Raw genomic sequence first — 10,586 nt, 5'->3', positions numbered from 1 at the left:
TATGATTAAAGCAAAAAATACATAATAATGTTCACATTTGTTCTAATATATATCCAACAACTGTGCATTCACATTAACATAGCACATATGTAAAGACCGCTCTTGTATGAAAGATTTATGTGCCTTTATTTTGACTAGTCCACAACTTTTCTGGAATTGCAGCTTAACCTTAATTCTATCCCGATGTGATTGAGACAAGTGATTCTATGTTTGACACTTTAGTCAGTGCAATTTACCCGACTTTTGAATTTTATTGTGGTTCAAATGTAAGAAAAATTATATTATTTGTCCCGTATATTATGGTCAATATATTTTTCGTTTTATTATGAATTCTCATTAATGATTAAATAAAATTGTTTAATCTTTTCATCAAATTTTATTAGTATTTAAACGGAAAAAGATCACGGGTTGATTTTGTGTAAATTAGAGGGTTTTTCTTGGAAGGAGCCGATTTGGAAAATGGGAGGAACTCCACTGAGCGTAAGCAAATTATAACTTATACCCACTTGTGGGATGAATTGTATCGATGGATGGACCACTTCTTGCACCCATTATTTGTACCATTTTAATTCCATGAATGTGGATGCATTGCAATTTGCATGCTGTTCTTTTCATATTAGGTCAATTAATGATATGTATCATTAACACATAAGTTTGTAATCATTGAATCAACTAACCCTTCATGCACTTGAGGAAAAAACCAATAAGAATAACAAATACAAGAGGCCTGAAAATAGAAATTTAGTATTTACCGTTTTGAAATCTAATAAACTTTTATATATCTAATGCTTAAAAAATGATGTGTGAACTTCTCTATATTTTACATAAAATAGAAAAGTACTTTTCTAACCTAGTTAATATTATATAATATGAAATCTGTATGTGAGTACCATAGTTATAATTCACGTTACAAGTCCACGTTCAGCCAATGGCATGTGTTTTTTATGTAGATTTAGCGTGGGAGAATATAGCACTTTAATCTCACATATCTTTTCAATACTAAAATTCGATTATGATAATTCGTAGAAAAGGAACATTCAGTAGATGCATTTATATTTTTTTAATCGAAACTTACACCATACTTATCTAATTTAATTGAGGTGGAATAAAGTATAACAAATTCCAATCACATGAAGTGATACGGGCAACTAATTGTCCAATCGCATGAAGTGATACAATTTTTACATAAGCATACATGTTAATACCTATGTGTTCTTTATTTATTTATTTATTTTAAATTTTGCGGATAATTTTCAAATAGTTCATAAGAAAAATCAAACACAAACGCATCTTTTCTTTTCCCCCACTCTTGCATGTGACAGGCACTATAGAAAAATGCCAAAAAATAATCAACAAAACCTAATGACATACATTTAAAAATCAAACTATACTTAATATTAAACAATTAAATATTAAAACCAAACAAGGTAAAAGTACTAGTAAACTTGGGCGCCGTACCCTCACTCCGACACACTAAACATAAAAAATTGGGAGATTAATTAAAGATGAAAAGGTGATGAAGGGCTTATTAATTATGATTAGTGCCATGAGCTCGGAAGTTAATTATTTACATAATTAGCACTACATATGTATGTATGCTTTGCGGGGAGGGAACATACGTCATGAAAGCGTGAGACTGATGTCATCATAAACCCCAAAAGCGTAGGACTTTCTCGTGCCCTATTCTAGTAGTGAGGGTTGCAGCTATCATCAAATCTTTGAAACCTAATAACTCTTTTTTTTTTTTTAAATGTTGGGAGATTATTAAAATAAAGAAATTATGATAAGAACAAAATAACAATTATTAATATTGCAGAAAGGAAAAAAGGTTGGGGTGGGGGGTTGAAAAGGTTATGGAAAATGGGGACCAAAGCAGCCATGCGTGTGACCATTTAGCTGCACAAGTGTGTCGTCTCTTCTCTTTCCATTGCCCAAAGTGAGCAAAATAGTCTTGTACTTGCTCATGTTTCTGCCCTTTGAATGACCTGACTTTCTCATTGAAAAAAATCCGTACAAATTACGGTTGATCCACGACACTGTGATTTTCACATCTAAATTTGACAGATTTAAAGGGTTTTAAAATTTTAATTCATTTTTATTTTTATATATATCAATTATGAATAATGAGATAGATCATCCACGGAATAAATTGGTGAAAGTAACATGTTTTTTTTTTTTTAATTAGGTTATTAATTAAATATAAATATACATATATATGTTGAGATAAAAATAATTTGTAAGAAGGGTATGATGTGATCAAGATATAAGTGTGCAAGGGCATGCAGAACAATTATCATTAATTATTGTCTTGCTCTGAATGCTATATATAAATATATAATTATAAGCTAGAAATTTCTGCAGCGTTCTCTCTTCCCAACAACAAATTATATTGAGAGAGACAAGCACAGTAAATTCAGTTATTGTGCTTAAAAAAGGGAATAAAAAGTTTAGTAGGGTTAATCATAAATTTCCTCCACTTTTGTCGGCTGCCAAATGCTTCTTATTACCTGTGTAATTACTCAGACATTGTTATTTGCTGGGGAAGACATTTCAGTTATGAAATCTCACTTTTTCTTGGTTGAGCACGGCTAAAAAAAATACCTAATAGCTGTGGGAAAAAATTGATTTTAAAATTCTCATCACATTATTACTAAGTAAAATTATTAATAAATTTATTGTTAATCTATATTAACAACGAGTTTTACTATTTTACACGGAATATATGTAGTTGCTATTAACCCTATTTCTTAAAATATACTTAGCTACCCGCGGAATTTAAATATTAATCTTTGTCCATCTTATTTATTTATTAATTAATATATTTGGATTTTGAATTAACGAGGAAAAAAAGAAAGAAAGAAGTAGAAAATACCAACAAAAATTAAATAAAGTAGAAAGTACAATGATTTGAAGTAAGAAAATAGTTATCCTGATCAGTAAAATTACCTAAAAACCAGAATGCAAAAATCATTTTCCATTGCATTAATACTAATTTCCTAATTCCAAAAACTCAACATGAATGCTAGCAACTTTAAATATTCGCAAAACAACATAAGTAGTGACAAAATCAGATATGCATATATATATATATGTGTGTGTGTGTGTGTGTGTGTATAAAAATTTGAAACAAGTACAGTACAGTAGTTGCTCGCAGATTAAAGTTGAGATGCAACCTAGTATTCAAAATCCAAATCCTAACACCCCATATCAGGACAGCAAAAACTGCATTTTAGTATACTGTTGGTGAAGAAAAAGGCAGCATTACATACAGTTTGTGATTTGTATTTTTATTTCCTGGTTCCCAAGAAAGCATAAAAATTACGATTATTGTAATTCGAGGATTTTGGTACCTATATATAACAAATCAGTAACGACGTGATTCTATATACAACGAAGACTTGTCATTATAAGAAGATTTTATTTTTCCTATATATTATCCTGATTTATATATACATGACTAATAAATGTACGTAATAAATCCATAAAAACAAGAGGGATGGATATTGCATTTGCAGGAGTTACAGTTGTGATTTCTTTTTAATTCCAAAAGGACATGTAATAGGCAGCAAGTAGTAAGTGTCATGAATACATGCAACTGAAATCGAGGAAACTATCGCCTATAGAGACAGAAACTGTATGCAAGAATAAAGAGAACCTGGAGTGGTGGGGGGGGGGGAGTGGAGGAGTGTGTTCCAAGACACAATGATTACATGGGTCTTGGGGAAGCAGAAAGTTTTGGCGTGGAAATAGCTATAGAGAAAGAGCATAATATGGAAGAACGTGGGAGGCTTGACCACGGTACCAAACCCATACAAATACATACCCCTATATATATATATATATATAGATAGATCATATCCTTCTTTTTTTTTTATCATCACACACATACACACACTTAGTACGCTTTATTATTTGTCTTTGGTCGGTCGACAATCTGTGTGTTTTGTATTCACTGTGTTGTGCTTGTGTTTCCCCCCTCCATATCTCGCTCTCTCTCTCTCTCATCAAAAATTCTTTCTTTCTGCGGCAGCAGCACTCATCAGAGAGAGTGTCATTATGAGGGCTTTGAACCAATAACTAAGCAACATGCCATATTATTATATGTTGTACATATATGTATATATGAGTGTGTGTATATATATAATGTATGTGCCTCAAAAAGGACTCACTGCTCTGATAGCTACAGAAATGGATATGTAATGAGAGATAGAGAAAAAAGAGAGTGCCGTAAGAAGAAAGGAAAGAAGATTAACAGTACTTCCATACCTCTATATATGTTAGGAGAGTGAGAGGGGCCAAGTCCAAGTCCAACACAAATTACAAATAAACCAAAAAGATACCAACAAACCCAATACCAAAGGAAAGGTGTTTTGATGGTAGGATAGAAAGGGAGGCTTTCTTTCTTTCTTTCTTTACTCTTCACTCTTCACTCTTCACCCCCCTCACAAAAACTCACCACCTCTCATAAAGGCTGTGCCAGAGACCAACAACAAGAAGAAGAAAGAAAAGAAAACACACGTCTTTTTTTTTTTATTATTATTATTATTAAAAAAGAGAAGAATAAAAACAAAGGTCTGTCTTTTAGTTCTTTACCCCTTTTTTCTTTTCTTTCTTTTTATTTTCTGTTTTCTTCCCTTGAAAATATCCCCTTTTGGCCCCCAGAGGAAGTAGAATCCAAGTTCTTGATCCTTTCCTTTCACATATTCTCTCTTTTCATCTTTATGTGAAAGAAAGATGGCATGATTATGAAACAACCCTAAAGTTGGTTTGATCTCAAGCCTGTTTTTCGAGTTTCTGGACTGCCATAATCAAACACACATACAGACACTACCCCTTTTAATTCTTTCTCACATACATATATATCTATGCATCTTCCTACACATATAAATTGAGGCAGGCCAGGGTTTGTTGGGGTTGAGGGCTTTGATATATTATTATTATGTGTGACAACAACAAAGAGAATCAAGAAAATATTTTACATGTTTTAACTGATAATATTGAGGGTTTCCAAATTCAGGATCAATCTCTTATCCCACAGATGCAGCAGCAGAATACTAGTGCTGATGCGTATATTGGAGTAGGAGGAGGAGGAGGAGGAGGTGGTGGAGGTGGAGGTGGAGGAGGAGGGGGATCAACTCTAACTTTCCCTGAGGTATCACAAATCCTTCCATGGACTCTCCCATCAGTCCATAACTTCAACCCCGTCCACGACCCGTTTCTTCTCCCCCCTCCAGCACCACCCTCCTATGGAGGTCTGTTCAACAGGAGGCCATCCGGGTTGCAGTTCGGATACGATGGCGGGTCGTCGGACCACCACCTGAGGCTCATTTCGGAGTCTTTGGGCCAGGTTGTGCATCCCAGCTCCGCCCCTTTTGGGCTGCACGCCGAGCTGCAGAAGATGACGGCTCAAGAAATTATGGATGCTAAGGCCCTTGCTGCCTCCAAAAGCCACAGTGAAGCTGAGAGGAGGCGCAGAGAAAGAATTAACAACCATCTGGCTAAGCTCAGAAGCTTACTCCCAAGTACCACCAAAGTAAGCATTTTTACGCCACTTCAATGTCCAACTACTGAATTTTATTATAATCATCATTACCTTATTATTTTTATGTGTACTTATAAGATGTAAATAATTATATATACCATCAGCCACAAACATTCCCTTCCCATGATGTGTTAATTAGTAGATTTACACCAACCTTAAAGTTAGATTTTTTGTTTGGTACAGAGATTGATTTTGATATCCCAATTAAGATCCCACTTAGATAATTCAAGAATTGGATTCATTATGATGGGTGGAGGTTTAGGTGGAGGAAAATGCCACAAATAGGTTCTTATTTTATGAACCAAATCAGTTATCTGTACTGATCATACTTTATTGTTCATGTGTGCTGAAGAGAAACTTTTGTTTATTATCTTTTCATCTTTTTTGCTTTGGGAATTCGATTCCTAAGTGGTGGTTCCGAGGAGAAAAAATGGGGCGGGTTAAAAAGGGAGGGAGCGTTAATATCGCTCAGTTTGATATGATAAAGAGAAACCATGCAGCAGTTGAAAAGCTTCCATGGAAAATTCTTGCCGGATTCGCAGTCAAAAATTTTAAATATGAAGAGATCTCAAAAGAGAAACTCCAGAAAAGACAGACAAAGAAGCATTCTTGTCAGTCATTGGGCTCATTTTCACACATTATTATACCCATGCCTACTATATATCTCAAATCCCAGTACCATTTGTATTTAACAACGACAAAAACTAATAAAATTAGCTTTATGTTTTCCTTGGTTCAGACTATATGTTAGCCACTCACCAAATCCCATGTCTTCTTTTCACTAAAAGAAAAAAAGAAGGCAAAGCTTTCACATTCTGGCACCCTCTTAGTTTCTAGCAAAATCTGTCTTAATTTTTGACTAGAAAGTTCTAGCTACATATGTGTATATCCTTTTTCCTTTCTAAATATTGGCAGCAGTCTTGGAATTATATTCTTAACTTGATGTTGTCATTTTTTTTTGACGAATGTTATGTGAATTCCAGACAGACAAAGCTTCATTGCTGGCAGAAGTAATCCAGCATGTGAAGGAGCTAAAGCGCCAAACTTCTCTAATAGCCGAAACCAGCCTGGTCCCGACCGAGATGGATGAATTAACTGTCGACAACGCATCGGATGAAGACGGTAAACCTGTGATCAAAGCCTCAATTTGCTGCGAGGACAGGTCCGATCTCTTGCCTGACCTGATCAAGACTCTAAAAGCTTTGCGGCTGAGAACACTGAAAGCTGAAATTACGACACTTGGAGGAAGAGTTAAGAATGTCTTGTTCATCACTGGAGAGGAAGACTCAAACAGTAGTGGAAATGGTGATCATCAAGGGGAGCCGCAGCAGTACTCTATAAGCTCAATACAAGAAGCCCTTAAAGCAGTAATGGAGAAATCCAATGGGGATGAGTCTGGTTCAGGGAGTGTTAAGAGGCAAAGAACCAATATCAGTATCCTTGAACACAGGTCCCTTTAGTTTGAAGAATTAATCAATACTAATTGCTATAACAAGCCTAGCTTATTTTATTTTTCTTCTTCTGTTTCTCTATCATGTGTGGTTTTTGGGTTGTGCTATTTTTACCATATATATGGGGTGTGCTAGAAGTAAATCATATATTTTGGGGTAACTTATTGAAAAGGGAGTGTGAAATAGAAAAAGTCCAGAGAGAAAAGAAAGTGAAAACAGACAGCTGACAAGAGTGGATTGTGGTTGGTGAGATCAGTTCCATTTATGTATGTTACAGCTTCATTTTCTTGAACATGATTCTCCACACACACACATGGTTAGAATGTAGGGCAAAAAACAGTGGGGGATCTTTTCCGTGAGGAGGGAAACCTTAGATCAAAACCTAACATAGAAATATTGGAGTTTGAGAGGTTTTCTTGATCTGGTTTAGGCTGAAAACTTGCAGCATGCTGTTTTATATCCCTCTATAGGTCAGACATCGGCAATAGGTTATTTTGAGAAAGGTGACATATTGCTTCTTGTCATGCATATGCTACAAGCTCCCCACCACCACTACCACCGCCTCCGCGGCTTCAGCTACGGCGTTCTAAAATCATTACTGATGAAGGACGAATTTAGTTCTCTTTAAATAGAGCTTTGATATACGGACTTATGGTGGGATGTATATAGAATGAGGGCATTGGTATATTTCCTTTTCTCCCTTTATTATGCAAGTGGTCATCAAATATATGTATATGTTGGCCCAGGGTGAGGTTTGGTGTATCAAAGTGCAAGATTTTAGTTGCACTTGTAGTAAAAAGACCATCATTTCATTATCTTTTTTTGAGTGTTTCATCTCATTTCTAAGCTTTTACAATTTATTTTTCTGGAATATATAAGTTTAGATTTACTGTGAATACACTTTTTACCCTAAAGTATATTTATAGTTGCATGATCCGTTAATATTATAATAGATATAACAAAATTAAACACTTCTAATCATAGTTTTTAGGATAAAAATACACTTATCATTTAGCCCCGTTATTCTATGTTTATATATTAGAATCATTTCCCATATATAAAATAATTTGAGTTATTACAAAATGTCATTTAATTTTATTCAAAATATATTTTATTTATAATTAGTAAAAAATCTTGTAAAACCTCCATAAGCTTAAGTAGTCTCTTATATATAGTTTCTTATATAATTATTTAAAAAATTATATATCTTATATTTTATGTTGTTATATATGTATGTGTGTGTATAACTTTTTATAAACTATTGTTATTACCAAAAAATAGAAGATTAGCTAGTGACCAAAAAAAGAGAAAATCAAGTGACAATTTAATAATATCACTAATAATATATATATATAGTGACGAGAATGTTTATTTTATCACAATAATGAATATTCATGATTTTAATAATTATAATTATAAAATATTATCAGCACGACTAAGTGATAAAAAAATATGCATAGAGTTGTCACTAAATATATAATTAGTGATACATGTATAACGTCGACCTAGTGACAACAATTATCACTATATTTATGTTGTTACTATAGATGTCTCTTGTATTTAGTGGCAACTTTATATACAATTTTTGTCACTAAGATAAAAATTATTGTCACTTAATATTTTTTCCTTAATATTATTTTTTGTATCGTGTGTAAATAGTAATTTAAAAGTTAAAGAGTGAACTAATTATGTATTGCAAAATATAAAAAATTATGCATTATTAATTTATGATGTTCAATAATTTTATGAGCAATGATATGATATATATTTTAAATATTCATGTAATTGGACATGAAATATACAATTTTAAATAATATAAAAAAATTATCTTTTTATAAAATTACATGCATGATATATATATATATGGTTACATCACGATTCATACATATAATGTGTACTTTTATTTACTTTGTAAAATATAGTTGCAGATTGAGATTCTAAATATTTTTACATCATAATTTATTAAAAAAAATGATATAAATGAGTAAATAGAGTTCATGAGGAAATTTGTAATAAATATATTTTAGGGAGGTAAAGAAAAGAATTTGGAAGGTACATAGGAAGCATATTTTGTCCTGTTAAAACTTAGGGATAATGAGTGACTCTTACACTTATTAATTTAGATGATGTACGTACGTGGATGGTTATTGTTGGGAAATTTGAAATTTTCAATTCTTGCAATGCTTCATATCATCATGCACCAATTACTTCGGAAAGCTACATAAACTTTTTTTACAAAAAAAAAAAAAAAAAAAACATTCTACACTCATATCTCTTCAATTTTATTGGGAAATTTGAAATTTTAAGTTTTAAAATAAATTCCGAAAACTAGAGTAGTAATTAGATGTTGGAGGTGTAAAATATAGGATCGAGAAAGTAAACGGCCTCAGCATCAAATAATGTTTCTGACTGTGGGGGTAATATGGGAAATCCATTGGGTGTACACCAAAACGTAGAACAAGTGTTTAACATTTTTAGTAAAAACACAAATATGGCCCAAGCAGGTCTCGAACCTGCGACCTTCGCGTTATTAGCACGATGCTCTAACCAACTGAGCTAATAGGCCATTGTTGATTGCAGCAACCATGTTTCATTTATAAACAATATCGTCACCTATAACTTCATTCGCCTAAAATACCAAAAGTCGAAACATTGTAATCGTAAGTGGTGTCATCAATTAACATTGGTTCTTAAGATATAATAAGACAGAATACTTAGTGTCAGGGCCGGGTAAAGGTGTAATTGCATAACAACTATGGGTTCTTCTGCCCCAAAATATGAAAAGTTAAAAATGTAAAAATAGTTAGTAATTTACAGTATAATTAAATCAATTGTAATGAACTTAAAATCCATCACGAACCAATATACATCACCAATTCACATAAAATCTATCATTAACTCACTTAGAATCCATCACCAACCCATACAGAAGCCATAATAAACTCATGAAAATTACTTTTGAAAAACTAAAAGAAAATTAAACATGAAAAATTCATATAGGAACCATAATCTATTTAATTTATTTTAACAAAACCATATTGGACATACATTAAAAAAAAATGTGTGTGTGTGTGAGAGAGAGAGAGATGTGAGAAGGTGTGTGTATATAAGGAAAGAGAAAATAGTGGGTTCTTTTAGGTTTTCTTTTTATTTAATTTATGAGTTGAACTCGTTAAAATCCATATTAAGTCTACTGTCAACTCATATCTAACTCATACAAAATATAATTTTATTTAACCCAACCCATATTAATTCATTTTAAAATATAACCAACACAACTCAACCCAAAATTAATTGGGTTAGACTGAATTAAACCCATAGGTCTTAGCCCATTTTGCCACCCCTACTTTCAATTATCACATATTTGAAGTGTACATATTAAGTGCATTTATAATATTCATCTATCATAATAGGTAGAGTTATATTACGTTTCCGTTGTTCCTTTCAAATGATATATAGGATCATTTGCCATTTAATATTTTTTTTAACATCTTACATTTATACCCTTAATTCTAACTTTTTATATATATAGATTAAAAAATATAGAGAAATATAAATGATGTTTTAATTTAGTAATTAAGACTCAGGTCCTA

The 10,586-nt window shown here is 32.5% G+C and overlaps 1 protein-coding gene and 1 non-coding gene across 2 annotated transcripts; one reads left to right on the top strand and one right to left on the bottom strand.

The window, feature by feature from the left end:
• The first annotated feature begins 4,173 nt into the window (after positions 1-4,173).
• On the top strand, positions 4,174-7,808 carry LOC105161357 (transcription factor bHLH30). Its single transcript, XM_011079014.3, has 2 exons — positions 4,174-5,533; positions 6,526-7,808. The coding sequence occupies exons 1-2, from the start codon at positions 4,940-4,942 to the stop codon at positions 7,000-7,002; spliced, it is 1,071 nt and encodes a 356-aa protein (XP_011077316.1). The 5' UTR covers positions 4,174-4,939; the 3' UTR covers positions 7,003-7,808.
• Positions 7,809-9,485: 1,677 nt separating this feature from the next.
• Positions 9,486-9,559, bottom strand: TRNAI-AAU (transfer RNA isoleucine (anticodon AAU)). Its single transcript has one exon. It is a non-coding gene; the product is annotated as a tRNA-Ile (tRNA).
• Positions 9,560-10,586: the final 1,027 nt, after the last annotated feature.

This window comes from Sesamum indicum, linkage group LG1 (genome assembly GCF_026168435.1).
Source record: "Sesamum indicum cultivar Baizhima isolate 11 linkage group LG1, ASM2616843v1, whole genome shotgun sequence".
In the NCBI taxonomy this organism is placed as follows: domain Eukaryota; kingdom Viridiplantae; phylum Streptophyta; class Magnoliopsida; order Lamiales; family Pedaliaceae; genus Sesamum; species Sesamum indicum.
This window is presented reverse-complemented; position numbering and strand designations above follow the sequence as displayed.

What these genes read in the sequence shown, in the direction of transcription:
- LOC105161357 (XM_011079014.3), top strand. Translation starts at nt 4,940, where the DNA reads ATGTGTGACAACAACAAAGAGAATCAAGAAAATATTTTACATGTTTTA. An exon ending in TACTCCCAAGTACCACCAAA is followed by an intron (nt 5,534 to 6,525) that starts GTAAGCATTTTT and finishes TGTGAATTCCAG; the next exon opens with ACAGACAAAGCTTCATTGCT.